Source organism: Bombina bombina, chromosome 2, assembly GCF_027579735.1.
Source record: "Bombina bombina isolate aBomBom1 chromosome 2, aBomBom1.pri, whole genome shotgun sequence".
Lineage (NCBI taxonomy): Eukaryota > Metazoa > Chordata > Amphibia > Anura > Bombinatoridae > Bombina > Bombina bombina.
This window is the reverse complement of record NC_069500.1, coordinates 820,085,467-820,103,346: the sequence shown is the minus strand read 5'-3', so window position 1 is coordinate 820,103,346 and position 17,880 is coordinate 820,085,467. Positions and strand designations below refer to the sequence as shown.

The 17,880-nt window shown below is 40.4% G+C and overlaps 1 protein-coding gene across 1 annotated transcript in view; it reads left to right on the top strand.

Annotated features, from left to right (window-relative positions):
* The window catches only part of DOT1L (DOT1 like histone lysine methyltransferase), a 742,223-nt gene that overhangs the window by 464,866 nt on the left and 259,477 nt on the right, over positions 1-17,880 (top strand). The window contains exons 12-15 of the mRNA XM_053700101.1: positions 8,032-8,123; positions 8,608-8,709; positions 16,379-16,516; positions 17,506-17,631. Coding sequence (XP_053556076.1) covers positions 8,032-8,123; positions 8,608-8,709; positions 16,379-16,516; positions 17,506-17,631 — 458 coding nt within the window. The remainder of the gene's footprint in view (positions 1-8,031; positions 8,124-8,607; positions 8,710-16,378; positions 16,517-17,505; positions 17,632-17,880) is intronic.

The window sequence follows — 17,880 nt, the reverse complement described above, 5'->3', positions numbered from 1 at the left end:
TCTTTCCCGTGTCCCAGTTAACACAGCAAGGCTCAGCATTTCTGAAATGTGTTTCAGATCTAGAGTTGGCTGGAGTATTTATGCCAGTTCCAGTTCTGGAACAGGGGCTGGGGTTTTATTTTATCTCTTCATTGTACCAAAGAAGGTCAATTCCTTCAGACCAGTTCTGGATCTATCATTATTGAATCGTTATGTTAGGATACCAACATTCAAGATGGTTACTGTAGGACTATCCTGCCTTTTGTTTAGCAAGGGCATTATATGTCTACAATAGATTTACAGGATGTGTATCTGCATATTCCGATTCATCCAGATTACTTTTAGTGTCTGAGATTCTCTTTTTAGACAAGCATTACCAGTTTTGTGGCTCTACCGTTTGGCCTAGCCTCAGTTCCAAGAATTTTTTTCAAAGGTTCTCGGTGCCCTTCTTTCTGTATTCAGAGAATAGGGTTTTGGTATTTCCTTATTTGGACGATATCTTGGTACTTGCTCAGTCTTCTCATTTTCGTAGAATCTCATACGAATCGACTTGTGTTGTTTCTTCAAGTTCATGGTTGGAGGATCAATTTACCAATCAGTTCATTGATTCCTCAGACAAGGGTAACCTTTTTAGGTTTCTAGATAAATTCAGTGTCTATGACTCTGTCCTTGTCAGTCAAGAGAAGTTTAACATTGATATCAACTTGTCAAAACCTTCAGTCACAATCATTCCCTTTGGTAGCCTTATGCATGGAAATGTTGGGTCTTAGGACTGCCGCATCAGATGCGATCTCCTTTGCTCGTTTTTACATGCGACCTCTTCAGCTCTGTATGCTGAACCAATGGTGCAGGGATTACTCAAAGATATCTCAATTAATATCTTTAAACCGATTTTATGACACTCTCTGACATGGTGGACAGATCACCATCGTTTAGTTCAGGGGGCTTCTTTGTTCTTCCGACCTGGACTATAATCTCAACAGATGCTAGTTTTACAGGTTGGGGAGCTGTATGGGGGTATCTGACGGCACAAGGGGTTTGGGAATCTCAGGAGGTGAGATTTCCGATCAATATTTTGGAACTCCGTGCAATTTTCAGAGCTCTTCAGTCTTGGCCTCTTCCGAAGAGAGAGTTGTTCATTTGTTTTTCAGATAAGACAATGTCACATCTGTGGCATACATCAATCATCAAGGAGGGACTCACAGTCCTCTGGCTATGAAAGAAGTATCTCGAATTTTGGTTTGGGCGGAATCCAGCTCCTGTCTAAATCTCTGCGGTTTATATCCCAGGTATGGACAATTGGAAAGCGGATTATCTCAGTCGCCAAACGTTGCATCCGGGCGAATGGTCTCTTCACCCAGAGGTATTTCTTCAGATTGTTCAAATGTGGGAACTTCCAGAAATAGATCTGATGGCTTCTCATCTAAACAAGAAACTTCCCAGGTATCTGTCCAGATCCCGGGATCCTCAGGCGGAGGCAGTGGATGCATTTTCACTTCCTTGGAAGTATCATCCTGCCTATATCTTTCCGCCTCTAGTTCTTCTTCCAAGAGTAATCTCCAAGATTCTGAAGGAATGCTCGTTTGTTCTGCTGGTAGCTCCGGCATGGCCTCACAGGTTTTGGTATGAGGATCTTGTCCGGATGGCCTCTTGCCAACCGTGTACTCTTCCGTTAAGACCAGACCTTTTGTCTCAAGGTCCTTTTTTCCATCAGGATCTGAAATCCTTAAATTTAAAGGTATGGAGATTGAACGCTTGATTCTTGGTCAAAGAGGTTTCTCTGACTCTGTGATTAATACTATGTTACAGGCTCGTAAATCTGTATCCAGAGAGATATATTATAGAGTCTGGAAGACTTATATTTCTTGGTGTCTTTCTCATCATTTTTCTTGGCATTCTTTTAGAATACCGAGAATATTACAATTTCTTCAGGATGGTTTAGATAAGGGTTTGTCCGCAAGTTCCTTGAAAGGTCAAATCTCTGCTCTTTCTGTTCTTTTTCAACAGAAAGATTGCTATTCTTCCTGATATTCATTGTTTTGTACAAGCTTTGGTTCGTATAAAGCCTGTCATTAAGTTAATTTCTCCTCCTTGGAGTTTGAATTTGGTTCTGGGGGCTCTTCAAGCTCCTCCATTTGAACCTATGCATTCATTGGATATTAAATTACTTTCTTGGAAAGTTTTGTTCCTTTTGGCCATCTCTTCTGCCAGAAGAGTTTCTGAATTATCTGCTCTTTCTTGTGAGTCTCCTTTTCTGATTTTTCATCAGGATAAGGCGGTGTTGCGAACTTCTTTTGAATTTTTACCTAAGTTGTGAATTCCAACAACATTAGTAGAGACATTGTGGTTCCTTCATTATGTCCTAATCCTAAGAATTCTAAGGAGAAATCGTTGCATTCTTTGGATGTTATTAGAGCTTTGAAATATTATGTTGAAGCTATTAAGTCTTTCCGAAAGACTTCTGGTTTATTTGTTATCTTTTCCGGTTTTAGAAAGGCCAGAAAACTTCTGCCATTTCTTTGGCATCTTGGTTGAAATCTTTATTTCATCTTGCCTATTTTGAGTCGGGTAAGACTCCGCCTCATAGGATTACAGCTCATTCTACTAGGTCAGTTTCTACTTCCTGGGCGTTTAGGAATGAAGCTTCGGTTGATCAGATTTGCAAAGTGGCAACTTGGTTCTCTTTGCATACCTTTACCAAATTCTACCATTCTGTTGTATTTTCTTCTTCTGAAGCAGTTTTTGGTAGAAAAGTACTTCAGGCAGCGGTTTCAGTTTGAATCTTCTGCTTATGTTTTTCATTAAACTTTATTTTGGGTGTGGATTATTTTCAGCAGGAATTGGCTGTCTTTATTTTATCCCTCCCTCTCTAGTGACTCTTGTGTGGAAAGATCCACATCTTGGGTAGTCATTATCCCATACGTCACTAGCTCATGGACTCTTGCTAATTACATGAAAGAAAACATAATTTATGTAAGAACTTACCTGATAAATTCATTTCTTTCATATTAGCAAGAGTCCATGAGGCCCGCCCTTTTTTGTGGTGGTTATGATTTTTTGTATAAAGCACAATTATTCCAATTCCTTATTTTATATGCTTTCGCACTTTTTTCTTATCACCCCACTTCTTGGCTATTCGTTAAACTGAATTGTGGGTGTGGTGAGGGGTGTATTTATAGGCATTTTAAGGTTTGGGAAACTTTGCCCCTCCTGGTAGGAATGTATATCCCATACGTCACTAGCTCATGGACTCTTGCTAATATGAAAGAAATGAATTTATCAGGTAAGTTCTTACATAAATTATGTTTTTTTCATTATAAGATTTAAACTTTAATTTGGGTGTGGATTATTTTCAGCGGAATTGGCTGTCTTTATTTTATCCCTCCCTCTCTAGTGACTCTTGCGTGGAAGATCCACATCTTGGGTATTCATTATCCCATACGTCACTAGCTCATGGACTCTTGCTAATTACATGAAAGAAAACATAATTTATGTAAGAACTTACCTGATAAATTCATTTCTTTCATATTAGCAAGAGTCCATGAGGCCCACCCTTTTTGTGGTGGTTATGATTTTTTTGTATAAAGCACGATTATTCCAATTCCTTATTTTTTTATGCTTTCGCACTTTTTTCTTATCACCCCACTTCTTGGCTATTCGTTAAACTGATTTGTGGGTGTGGTGAGGGGGTGTTTTTATAGGCATTTTGAGGTTTGGGAAACTTTGCCCCTCCTGGTAGGAATGTATATCCCATACGTCACTAGCTCATGGACTCTTGCTAATATGAAAGAAATAAATTTATCAGGTAAGTTCTTACATAAATTATGTTTTTTGGTCAACAACCTGGGTTGTTCTTGCTGATTGGTGGATAAATTCATCCACCAATAAAAAAAAGTGCTGTCAAGAGTTCTGAACCAATAAAAAAAAGCTTAGATGCCTTTTTCAAATCAAGGTAGCAAGAGAACGAAGAAAAATTGATAATAGGAGTAAATTAGAAAGTTGCTTAAAATTGTCTACTGTATGTGAATCATGAAAGAAAAAATTTGGGTTCAGTGCCCCTTTAAGCCATACCACCACAGCTTCTCAACTGCAACTTCTCACTCTTGCTTGACTCACTTTTTCACTTACCTCACTTGTTTGCTGCTTTCTCAATTTTTTCTAGGATGGAATCCGGTTTGTCCATCAGTTTTCCTGGCGTCTTGTATGTGGAACACACATCCAGCATTTTAATGGAACATCAAATGTAACAGTCTGGATTTGGTTTATGAAGAACCTGCACTCACATGTTTTCGATCAGGAAATCCTGAACTGCTCTACAGACATTTGCTCTGGTTGTTGCAGAACAGATCATGGTTAACTGAGTAGACTGCTGTTCTTTTTATAAATGCTGGGTGTCATTACAGCTACTTGATTTCACCTTAGAGGCACCTAGATGTCTTGTGTTCCTCCAATTTCTACAGACCTTTATGCATTGAGAGGGCAACATAAGATGTTGGTCTGTTATTTACCTTCTAGAATATTTTTCTGGAATATTTTTTGCTATAAAGCTCCTTTTCCAATTTAATGCTTTCTAATTTTTTTGTTTTTTGTTTGTGTAATTCAAAATGTCAAGGTTTTACTTTTTCACACTTCTTAATTGTCTTACCCTATAAGTTTCACTTTTCTTTTGTAAGACAAGAAGATTCCATAGGTGTTCATAACATGTGGGATAGATTTCCTGCCACTAGGAGGAGATCAAGAACCCTCACAAGAGCTTTAATCCCTCCCACCTTCTCTCTTCACCAAGTTTCTTCTTGGCCTCTGAAAAGAGAGGTTGAGAGAAGTGCACTGCAAGCAAGATTTATTTTCTTTCTAATTATTTATTGGGATCTCAGACCTGACTTGAGACTTAGTATCCCTCGTCCATCTTCATTTTTGAGTGAAGTACGGTTAAAGGAATACCTTAGTTATGGCATGTCATTACCCTCATTGGTAAATCTCTCAGCCCTAATCGCCCTCAGACGTCCTCTTAGCCTCCATCTGAGGGGTTGCTGGTATATCCACAAGTATCATCTTCAGTATATTTATTGACACTAGATGGGCTCTCTATTGGATCAGCATTATGTGAAGGAGAAAGGCTTCAGCAAGCTGGTAAGATACAGTGGAGTTGAGCTGCAGTCCAGGTAAGTGACTCATGCTAAACACAGCCCAGGAACTATCCCTAGTACTTTCCTTTTTTTAGGTACTACATAGTTGGGGGTTCTCAGCCTTTACACATAGAGCTTTACCAATGTGTTGAACACCTAAAATTATGGAATTCAGAGTTAAAATCCCTCTGTTTTCTTTGCCGCCTTACTCCTTAGCAGCCCTCAGTATGTTTTAGTCCTGGATTCACTTTTTCCTCACAGAACAAAAAAAAGCTACACTGTCACTTTTAGAAAACCGCTATTTACTTTATGCAGTTAGTAGTTCAGTAAGTGAAGTGCAAACAAATCGTTTTTGTTCCTTTCTGGAGACAATGAAGATTTCTGATTTGAGTTGGGCTTTTTGAACATTAGACCTTCATGGGAACGGTTTAATCGGACTGTTCCATCAGATCTTGTAAAGGCGGCTGCCTTTTTTCAAGACTTAGAGGACTTAGTAGGGGGTCTTATGGTAGCAGCATCAGGGGCGGTACATTTTGCTTGCTTTCATCTTCGTCCTCTCCAATTGTCCATGCTTCAACAGTGGTTAAAGGATTGTTTCCATCTGGAACAGCACATAGAGCTCAGTTCTTCAGTCAAACAATCTCACTCATGGTGGAGGGAAAGTCCCTATTTGACCCTTGGAGCTTCTTTTCTTCTCCATATCTGGACCATAGTCACTACAGACGCAAAGTCTGATTGGTTGGTGTGCTGTTCGGGAGTCTTGAAGGGTGCAGGGGGAGTATGGTTCCCTCTGGAGTAGAGGTTACTTATCAATATCCTAGAGCTTCGTGTGATTCTTCGACCCCTTCAGTCTTGGCCCAAGCAGAAAAAATTAATTTGCTTCCAATTAGACGTCACTGCCGTTGCATACATTAATAATCCAGGAGGGACTTTAAGTCCCTTAACTATGCTAGAGATATCTCATGTTTTGTCTTGGGCAGAGGAAAGTCACTGCACCTTATCGGCCATTCACATTCTGAGAGTGAACAATTTAGAAGTAGAATACCTAAGTCGTCAGTCCGTTCATCAAGGGGAATGGTCACTTCTTCAGGATGTGCTCGATCAATTAATCCTGATGTGGGATCTTCCTAAAAAGGTTTTCATGGTTTCCAGATTGAACCGCAAACTTCCCGTTTATTCCGCCAGGTTAAGAGATCCAAGGGCTCACGATAGATACTGTAGTCTGCCCTTGGAACTTTTGTCTGGCCTATCTATTTCCTCTGTTTGCTCTTCTTCCAAGAGTCATTGCAAGAATCAAAAAGAAATTGCCTTCTGTAATTCTCATATCTCCTGCATGGCCCTGCAGAACTTGGTATGTGGACCTAATACCGATGTCATCCCTTCCTCCATGTGTTCTACCCCTTAGTAAAGGACCCTTGTATCATAAGGATCTCAAATCTGAGTTTTATGGAGTGGAGGCTGAGTGACTAGTTCTCAAAAATAGGTTTCTCAGATTCTGTTATCTCTACTGCAAACCAGAAAGCCTGTTCCTCATAAAATGTATAAGATTTGGAAAGCTTACTTTAGTGTCCTCTAGAAGTTTCTCTTGGAAATCTATAAGAATACCTAGAATTCTTCAGTTTCTTCAAGATAGACTAGTTAAGGGATTATCGGCTAGTTCTTTAAAGGGTCAGTTTTAGGCATTATAGACTGTTTCACAAAATACTGGCCAAATTGCCTGATGATCAAACTTTTGTCCAAGCTTTGGTGAGAATTTGCCCTGTTACAAGACCCACTTCTCCCCCTTGGATTTTGAATCTGGTTCTTTCTGTTCTACAAGGTTCCCACTTTAAACGTATGCACTCCTTGGACCTAAAGTTATTGTCATGGAATTTTCTCTTCTACCCCCTAGAAGACTTACTGAATTATCTGCCCTGTCTTCTGATCTCCCCTTTTTGATTTCTCATGAAGATAAAAGCGGTCCTACAGACTAAATGATTTTCTATCATAGGTAGTGTCTTCAGAAAATATTAATGAGGAAATTGTTGTTCCTTCTCTTTGACGCCTACTTCACAATTTGTATGTAGTCAGTCTTGAAATTCTATTTTCAGGCTACTAAAGACTTTTGTCTTCTAGCTTGTTTGTCCACTTTTCAGGTTCCCGAAAGAGTCAAGACTACAGTGGTGGCCTTGAAATCATGGCTAAAACAGACTATTCATAAGGTTTACTTGGTTGTAGGAAAACCGCCTCCAAAAAGAGTAACTACTCATTCTACTACTTGGGCCTTCAAAAATGTTGCCTTCTTGGAACAGATGTACAAGGCGGCAACTTGGTTTTCTCTTCGTACTTTTTAAAAAAAAATAAAAAAATCTTTTTTATATTTTAAGCTTCTTCCGAAGCTGCTTTTGGCATGACGGTCCTTGAGGCCTCAGTGTTTGGCAAATAGGAACTGACATTTTATCCCACCCGTCTTTAACATGGACTCTAACCTTGGGTATCGTATCCACATAGACACCTATGGGATGAGGACCCGTCCGCATTTTTACTAGATAGGCAATAGTTCCTATTTTCACCTCTTAACCCTGCTTAACCGAGTGAGGAGTGGGAGGGATTAAAGCTCTTGAGGGTTCTTGACCCCCTCCTAGTGGCAGGAAATATATCCCACATGTTATGGTCACCTAAGGAGTCTCCTCATCCCAAAAGAAAGAAATGTATTGATGTGTATAAATTGTTTTTTGTTTTGTTTTTTTTCTCCATTTGACTTCCAATTCCTTATTTATAAACTCAGATACCATCCTGAATGTCATCAAAAGGATTTAACCACATTTTTAGTTATTTGGTATACATGATTTTGCTTTTGGTAATTTGACCCTTAGAGTTTCTCTGCTTCTCAACTGTACATGTCTGTTTTACGTGCCCCCTATTAACTCGTATCCTTATGTCCCAGATTCCTTTAGAATTCAGTACCTTCAGTTCATGAATTACATGAAGACTTCTCAGTACAAAGCTGGATTACAACAACTGCTTGAACACGAGAAGGTATCTATAATGATGCGGTTTTTGCTCTTCTCACACATTTTCTTTATAAATTATGTACTCTTCAAAACACATTGTTTGTGTTTTTTAGGAGCAAAATTGTGTTTTTCTATTATCTTTTTGATTTCTTATGTAATTATCCCAATAGATTTAGAAAATTAACTGGTATGTATATTAAAGGGACGCTAAAGTCAAGTTTTAAACTTTCATGTTTCGGATAGAGCACACTAGGAGGCACAAGCTCCTACTTGTTCAAGAATTTAGTTATGATATATGTATTTTGTGATTGGCTGATGCCTGTCACTCGATGCAAGTGGAAGGTAAATTGAACTTTTTTAAATTTGACAAATTCTACTCATTTTTGCATGCAAAATGCAATGCTTTTTGCATTGTCTATTTATGATGTGTTTTTATGATTATGCAAATCTACTTTATTTAAGGGTCCTTCAATGCCAACTTTTATTTTCTTTACCTTTTTAATGTTCAGGAAAAAAACTCTCACCTCCTTGGAGCAGCTCAGCAACTAATCACCCATTGTCAGGCTCAAAAAGAGGAAATAAAGAAACTGTTTCAGCAGAAGTTGGATGAGGTATGATTTCTAACCCCCACACAACTATTTTCTGTTTGTGTAATACTAGCCAGTTCATCAAGTATGGTATACTTTTTTGGTAGCAGCTGCACCCTTATTTAGACTATATATGTGTACCAAAGGCTTTTTTGTTCTGATTTCTTCCTATATGATACAAGATTTTTTTAAAGGGATATTCCAGCAAAAATTGGAATCCACATGTATGCATTTCAGATTTGAATAGAAACATTTTGTAATATACATGACATGTATTAGAAAAAATGCTACTAATGAAAGTATGCACTGTGCACCAGCATTTTAAACACAGCACTTGCTCAGAAAACCTAAGGTGCTTGTACCATCTGGTAATAACTCAATTTGTTATTGGCTGACATTATACAAGATCCACTAGCGCTCAGAGCAGCTGCAGTATTTAAAATGCTGGTGCACTGACTATCTAGCTATGCTTCACATGCAGAGAAAAAAATGTTAACACCAATAAAGTGATTGATACATGTATGTTGCAAATCTGTTTCTATTCAAAGATGTAATGTATCTATATGTATTTATATTGTTCCCTGGATGTCCCTTCAAGTAATAAACTTCATGCCCCTTTGCTATATGTTACCTTTTACTTCACAGCTCTGGGACAAATTTTTGTTTGTTAGGTATACACAGGCTAGATAAAGCCATTTAGAGGCAGCAAGCAGTCAACAACCTTAAAAAGATACTTTAGTGGTAGTTGTAGCGCAGAGACGCAGCAGTCATTAGTAGTAATAAGGCAGTAAATAATAACTCGGGCATATGAATTAAAGCATGTTGGTAGATATATGTTATAGCTGTTTTATAGTATGATTAACAAAAGCTAGAAAGAGGAGAGTAATGTATAGTGCCTAACTTTAGATATAGAGTAGTAGTACTTTCCCTTTTTTTAGAGACTTGACCAAATTTTAAAATAAACCACTTTTAAACTAGTTTTAAAGGGAAATGAAACCTAAAAAGTGTTTTGTGATTCAGAGCATACAATTTAAAAAAAAGTTTCCAATTTACTTCTATTTTCGTGTTTGCTTTGTTCCCATGGTGGTATTCATTGAAGAGATAGGTTGGTGCATTTTTGCAACACTGCTGCCATAAAGTGCTTTAGACATGTGCACTCGCCTTACTTACCGGTTTTCAAAAAAAGATAGCAAGAGAATGAAGAAGGTTTGATGATAGAAGTAAATTAGAAAGTTGCGTAAAAATGTGTTCTATGTGAACCATGAAATAAAATGTTTTTCATGTCCATTTAATTTAAGACTTATTCACCTTGTGCATCATTATTTGGAAGTATCACAGCCTAAAGGATGTTAAAATCCAACTTGATGATGTCACATAAACATTTGTGTAAAAAAGGAAAATCTGTTAACCCGAAATTTCTCCAACATTGGTGTGTCCGGTCCACGGCGTCATCCATTACTTGTGGGAAATGTTCTCCCCCACAGGGAAAGGCAAGGAGAGCACACAGCAAGAGCTGTCCATATAGCTCCCCCTCTGGCTCCGCCCCCCAGTCATTCTCCTTGCCGCTCTGAACAAGTAGCATCTACCACGGGGATGGCGAGGAGTTTGTGGTGTTAGTTGTAGTTTTTTATTCTTCTATCAAGAGTTTGTTATTTTAAAATAGTGCTGGCTTGTACTATTTACTCTATAACAGAAAAGTGATGAAGATTTCTGTTTAAGAGGGCTATGATTTTAGCACAAGTAACTAAAATCCATTACTGTTACCACGCAGGACTGTTGAAACAAGAGAACTTCAGTTGGGGGTAACAGTTTGCAGACTCATCTGCTTCAGGTATGACTAGTCTCCTTCTAACAACACAGGCTAATGCTAGATGACAGTCATTTTTCCCCTCAGGGAAAACGGTAAGCCATTTTTCTTTCACCTCAGCAAAAAAGATAACAGGCTTCCCCTTTTTGTTTTTTATGCTGGTAGACACTGTTAGGGGCTAAATCGATTGGTTTTTATTACAATATTATACCATTTGAAATATTTTATAAGCTCACATACACTTGGGAACATTTTTTATTGATCTGGCTTGTTTTAGACACCTAAATCTAGTCAGGAAGGCCCCTTCACTCTAGTGTGCTGAGGGAGGAAGCCTCATTTTGGCACTTCAGGTGCGCAGTTGAATTTCAAGGCAGTGCATGCAGATTCATGTGAGAGGGTCCTGTGGCTCAGAAAGTGACTCCAAAAGGCTTTTTTCTGTGAATGGTGACCCCTAAGGAAGGTAAAAAGCTGCAGCAAGGCTGTAGCTGGGATTGTGGTGTATAAAAACGGTTAAATCCAACAATTAGCTCCGGTTTGCTTGTTAAGACACTGGGGTCCAAATTTCAGAAAAATCGGTTATTGCCTTCATAGTTTTTTTGAACATTCAGAAATAAATGTCATTTTATTATTTAAAGAGACAGTAACGTTTTTGTTTAAAATCGTTTTTATTGCATTGTATGCCTGCCTAAATCTGTTTAACATGTCTGTTCCATCAGATAACCTATGTTCTTTGTGTATAGAGACAAATGTGGTTCCCCCTTCGAGTGTTTGTGATAATTGCGCCATAGCGTTTAAACAAAATCAGGACAGCTCTGTTATTTTTCATAATGTTGCCCAAGATGATTTATCTAATGAAGGTAGTGGGGATAGCTCTACATCCTCTCCTTCTGTGTCTACACCAGCTTTGCCCGCGCAGGCGACACCTAGCGCGCCAGTGCTTATTTCTATGCAACAATTATCAGCAGTAGTGGATAATTCTATAGCAAATCTTTTATCCAAACTGCCAGCTTTTCAGAGAAAGCGTGATTGTTCAGTTTTAAATACAGATAAAAAGGATGAACAATCAGACGCTGACGATGCCTTATCTATTTTACTCTCACATCAATCGGAATTGGCTGTGAGGGAAGGGCTGTCTTAGGGTGAAATTTCAGACTCAGGAAAAATTTCTCAACAGGCAGAACCTGATCTAGTGGCATTTAAGTTTAAGCTAGAACATCACTGCGCTTTGCTTAAGGAGGTATTAGCTACTCTGGATGACTGTGATTCCATGGTAGTACCAGAGAAGTTGTGCAAATTGGACACATTTTTAGAGGTCCCAGTGCACGACTACGCTTTTCCAATACCTAAGAGGGTAGCGAACATAGTGGAAAAGGAGTGGGAGAAGCCAGGTGTACCCTTTGCCCCACCTCCTATATTTAAGAAAATGTTTCCCATAGTAGACCCTAGAAGGGACGCATGGCAAACGGTCCCGAAGGTTGAGAGAGCTGTTTCAACACTAGCGAAGCGCACAACTATTCCTATAGAGGACAGCTGCGCTTTCAAAGATCCTATGGATAAAAAATTGGAAGGATTGCTTAAAAAGATTTTTGTTCAGCAAGGGTTCATCCTTCAACCAGCTACGTGTGTTATTACTGTCACTTCAGCGGCGTCCTTTTGGTTCGAAGAACTAGAAAGGTCGCTCCAGAAAGAGACTTCCTATGAAGAAGTCATGGACAGAATTCACGCATTAAAGTTAGCTAATTCCTTTATATTGGATGCCGCCTTTCAAATAACGAAATTGGCGGCGAAAAGCTCAGGTTTTGCTATTGTAGCGCGGAGGGCGCTTTGGCTAAAATCCTGGTCGGCAGATGTGTCGTCCAAGACTAAGTTACTGAATATTCCTTTCAAGGGTAAGACCCTTTTTGGGCCGGAATTGAAGGAAATTATTTCAGACATCACTGGGGGTAAGGGCCATGCCCTCCCACAGGATAGGCCTTTTAAGGCTAAGAACAAGTCTAATTTTCCTTCCTTTCGCAATTTCAGGAACGGACCGGCTAATAACTCCACTGCCGCTAGACAAGAAGGTAACGCGGCCCAGCCCAAACCCGCTTGGAAGCCCATGCAAGGGTAAACAAACCAAGAAACCTGCTGCTGCTACCAAGACAGCATGAAGGGGTAGCCCCCGATCCAGGACCGGATCTGGTAGGGGGCAGACTATCTCTCTTCGCTCAGGCTTGGGCAAGAGATTTTCTGGATCCCTGGGCACTAGAGATAGTTTCCAAGGGATACCTGTTAGAATTCAAGGGACATCCTCCAAAGGGAGGTTCCACCTGTCTCGCTTATCTTCAGACCAGATAAAGAAACAGGCATTCTTACATTGTGTAAGAGACCTATCAAAGATGGGAGTGATAAACCCAGTCCCCTCCGGGGAACAAGGTCTAGGGTTTTACTCAAACCTGGTTGTGGTTCCCAAAAAAGAGGGAACTTTCAGGCCAATTCTGGATTTAAAGATATTAAACAAGTTCCTCAGAGTTCCATCCTTCAAGATGGAAACCATTCGCACAATCTTACCAACAGTCCAGCAGGGTCAATTTTTGACTACCGTGGATCTGAAGGATGCGTATCTGCATATCCCAATCCACAAATCTCATCATCAGTTCCTGAGGTTCGCCTTTCTGGACAAACATTACCAGTTTGTGGCTCTTCCATTCAGTTTAGCCACCGCTCCCAGAATTTTCACAAAGGTGCTAGGGTCCCTTCTAGCGGTCCTAAGACCGAGGTGCATCGCTGTAGCACCTTATCTAGACGACATCCTAATCCAAGCGTCGTCTCTTTCCAAAGCGAGGGCTCATACAGACATTGTGTTGGCTTTTCTCAGATCTCACGGGTGGAAGGTGAACATAGAAAAAAGTTCACTGTCACCGTCCACAAGGGTTCCTTTTCTGGGAACAATAATAGATTCTGTGGAAATGAAGATCTTTCTCACAGACGTCAGAAAGACAAAGCTTCTAAAAGCTTGTCGAGTTCTTCACTCTATTCCTCAACCCTCCATAGCTCAATGCATGGAAGTAATAGGACTAATGGTCGCAGCAATGGATGTGGTTCCTTTTGCTCGAATTCATCTAAGACCATTACAGCTATGCATGCTCAATCAGTGGAATGGGGACTATACAGACTTGTCTCCCCAAATTCAAGTAGACCAGGTAACCAGGGACTCACTTCTCTGGTGGTTGACCCAGGATCACCTGTCTCAGGGAATGAGTTTCCGCAGACCGGAGTGGGTCATCGTCACGACCGACGCCAACCTCTTGGGTGGGGCGCGGTCTGGGACTCTCTGAAAGCTCAGGGCCTGTGGTCGCGGGAAGAGTCGCTTCTCCCGATAAACATTTTGGAACTAAGAGCTATATTCAATGCGCTCCTGGCTTGGCCTCAGCTAGCGGAAGCCAGGTTCATAAGATTTCAGTCGGACAACATAACGACTGTTGCGTACATCAATCATCAGGGGGGAACAAAGAGTTCCCTAGCGATGAAGGAAGTAACCAAGATAATCCCATGGGCAGAGAATCACTCCTGCCATCTATCTGCTATTCACATCCCAGAAGTAGACAACTGGGAGGCGGACTATTTGAGTCGTCAGACTTTCCATCCGGTGGAGTGGGAACTCCATCCGGAGGTCTTTGCTCAGTTAACCCAATTATGGGGCATTCCAGACATGGATCTAATGGCGTCCCGTCAGAACTTCAAGATTCCTTGCTACGGGTCCAGATCCAGGGATCCCAAGGCGACTCTAGTGGATGCATTAGTGGCGCCTTGGTCGTTCAACCTAACATATGTGTTTCCACCGTTTCCTCTCCTCCCCAGGCTCATAGCCAGGATCAAACAGGAGAAGGCCTCAGTGATTCTGATAGCTCCTGCGTGGCCACGCAGGACTTGGTATGCAGACCTGGTGAATATGTCATCGGCTCCACCATGGAAGCTACCTTTGAGACAGGACCTTCTAGTACAAGGTCCATTCGAACATCCCAATCTAGTTTCTCTGCAGCTGACTGCTTGGAAATTGAACGCTTGATTTTATCCAAGCGTGGGTTTTCAAATTCTGTGATTGATACTATTGTCCAAGCCAGAAAACCTGTGACTAGAAAGATTTACCATAAAATATGGAAAAAATATATCTGTTGGTGTGAATCCAAAGGATTCTCCTGGAGTAAGATTAAAATTCCAAAGATTCTCTCCTTTCTCCAAGAAGGTTTGGATAAAGGATTGTCAGCTAGTTCTCTAAATGGACAGATTTCTGCATTATCCGTCTTGTTGCACAAACGACTGGCAGCTTTGCCAGATGTACAAGTTTTTGTTCAGGCTTTGGTTAGAATCAAGCCTGTTTACAGACCCATGACTCCTCCTTGGAGACTAAATTTAGTTCTTTCAGTTCTTCAAGGGGTTCCGTTTGAACCTTTACATTCCATAGATATTAAGTTACTATCTTGGAAAGTTCTGTTTTTGGTTGCTATTTCTTCTGCTAGAAGAGTTTCTGAATTATCTGCTTTGCAGTGTGATCCACCCTATCTGGTGTTCCATTCAGATAAGGTTGTTTTGCATACTAAGCCTGGTTTTCTTCCAAAAGTTGTTTCCAACAAGAACATCAACCAGGAAATAGTTGTTTCTTCTTTGTGTCCGAATCCAGTTTCAAAGAAGGAACGTTTATTACACAATTTAGAAGTTGTTCATGCTTTAAAGTTCTATTTAGAAGCAACAAAAGATTTTAGACAAACCTCATCCTTGTTTGTCGTTTACTCTGGTAAGAGGAGAGGTCAAAAAGCTACTGCTACCTCTCTCTCTTTCTGGCTGAAAAGCATTATCCGCTTGGCTTATGAGACTGCCGGACGGCAGCTTCCTGACCGTATCACAGCTCACTCTACTAGGGCTGTGGCTTCCACATGGGCCTACAAGAACGAGGCTTCTGTTGACCAGATATGTAAGGCAGCGACTTGGTCTTCTCTGCACACTTTTGCCAAATTCTACAAATTTGATACTTTCGCTTCTTCGGAGGCTATTTTTGGGAGAAAGGTTTTGCAAGCCGTGGTGCCTTCCATTTAGGTGACCTGATTTGCTCCCTCCCTTCATCCGTGTCCTAAAGCTTTGGTATTGGTTCCCACAAGTAATGGATGACGCCGTGGACCGGACACACCAATGTTGGAGAAAACAGAATTTATGCTTACCTGATAAATTACTTTCTCCAACGGTGTGTCCGGTCCACGGCCCGCCCTGGTTTTTTTAATCAGGTTGAAAAAATTTTCTTTATACACTACAGTCACCACGGCACCCTATAGTTTCTCCTTTTTCTCCTAACCGTCGGTCGAATGACTGGGGGGCGGAGCCAGAGGGGGAGCTATATGGACAGCTCTTGCTGTGTGCTCTCCTTGCCTTTCCCTGTGGGGGAGAACATTTCCCACAAGTAATGGATGACGCCGTGGACCGGACACACCGTTGGAGAAAGTAATTTATCAGGTAAGCATAAATTCTGTTTTTCCCAGTGGCCTAGTGCTGAAAGATTAAATTGCATCCAATCCATGAGCTTGTTTTTAACTACAAAGGGGGCACGCAGGCACCATTTCTTTTCCTCCATTTGTTCTGAAATGTTGTTGTTAGATAACAATACATTTCCTCAAGATCACAGCAAACCAAGGTGTGCAAGCGGGTATTTCTTTATCATGCTGATGAAAATAGGAAGAGCAAATTTACTACAGTTTCACTGGCATGTTGTGGTTTTTTTTTTTTTTTTTGTTGCATCAGGGATGCATGAGAAGTTGATTTAATATCTATAGTATATATCAGCAAGCTCTGTATTACAAAAAATGCATGCAATAGACACAGCTGCTAGATTCTAATGTTTTAACCCTTATGCTGCAGCTTGGAGTTAAGGCTCTTACTTACAGCGACCTCATCCAGGCCCAGAAGGAGATCTCTGCCCACAACTTACAACTAAAAGAGCAGAGCAGACAACTGGAAATGGAGAATGGAGAACTTCGGAATCGCAGCCTTCAGCTGGTGAGCATGCAAGTCTAAGGCGCAAAGAATATTACATTTGGATTATTTTGTTGCTGTCTGGGTTGTAATACTATTTTTTCTGAACAAGGTGTATTTGGCTATAATTAAATAAGTAAGGAGGGATTGTATGTTTGTTTGTTTTTTTCCACTGACTTAGAGAACAGTGTACATTAAAATTTGGTTTCTTTATGTGCTTACAATGACTTGTTATACCAGCTGCAGATATTAAAATGGTTTGGAAATTGCATCTTTAGGTATTTTGTATATTAACTATTACTGCTAACTGAAACCACAACCCAATTATTATTATTAAAATGTATTTGTATAGTGCCGCCGAATTCCGTAGCGCTGGAAATGGATTCAACTAGCTGCTCCCTATGACTGCGGGTTCTCACAAGAGAACCTGCAGTCACGATTTATCAAGCAGCGGTCATTAGAACCGCTGCTTCCTACCCTCTTTTCCACCTCTTAGGTGGAGAATTTCTATGTCCCCGGTCCTATCTGACTGGAGAGATTGCTAGCTCTTGCAAGTGCGTGATTGGCTGTGCGTGGCCAGGGGGCATGTTTGCACGCGAGTGCAAAATAGCGCTTGTGTGCAGTGTTAAATTCCAGCAGCCAATTGCTGCCTGCCAGAGGAGAGCTGGGGTAGACAGAGGTTGTACTTGCTTAATAAATCAAGCCCATAGTACCTCTCTGTCACAGGAACATTTTTTTAAATCTAAATCTTATTGTTTAAAAACTCAATAAAAACTTATAAATACAAAAATAAATGTAATCAGTTACAGTAATCAATGAAAACAGCTAATTTAGGAAATACAAGAAAAAGAAGTAGTAACATAGAAGTATAAATCATCTTAACCCTTAATTTGTTTACATGGTTTTTATGCATATAGAACTTTAAGTTCAGAAACGTTCAGTATGGGTGGGGATATAGTAGTCAAAATCAGCTATTCCCTTTTCACCTTTCTCCTCCCTTTTTTTCCCACTAGTTAAAAGCCCGTTGTGAGGAGCTCAAACTGGACTGGAACACATTATCTTTGGAAAATTTGGTGAAGGAAAAGCTGGCTCTGAAAAACCAGATCTCAGAGAAACAGAAGCATTGTCTAGAGTTGCAGGTATGGATCTAAATACTCTGCAGACCCATCTGAGGCCTAGAATCAAAATCTTAACTTGCTTAGCACTGTAAGATGCAAGATATTGATTACTGCTCAGAACTTGCATCTTGCCATGCTCTATAACTTAGCTCTCTCACTATTCTCAAGGTTTTTAAGGTCTGTGTCCACAGGGTTCTGTATGACCTTTCAGGGATATGTCAAGAACTCACAATTTCCTCTCACGTTCTTGACATTTCCTAAAGCAGATGA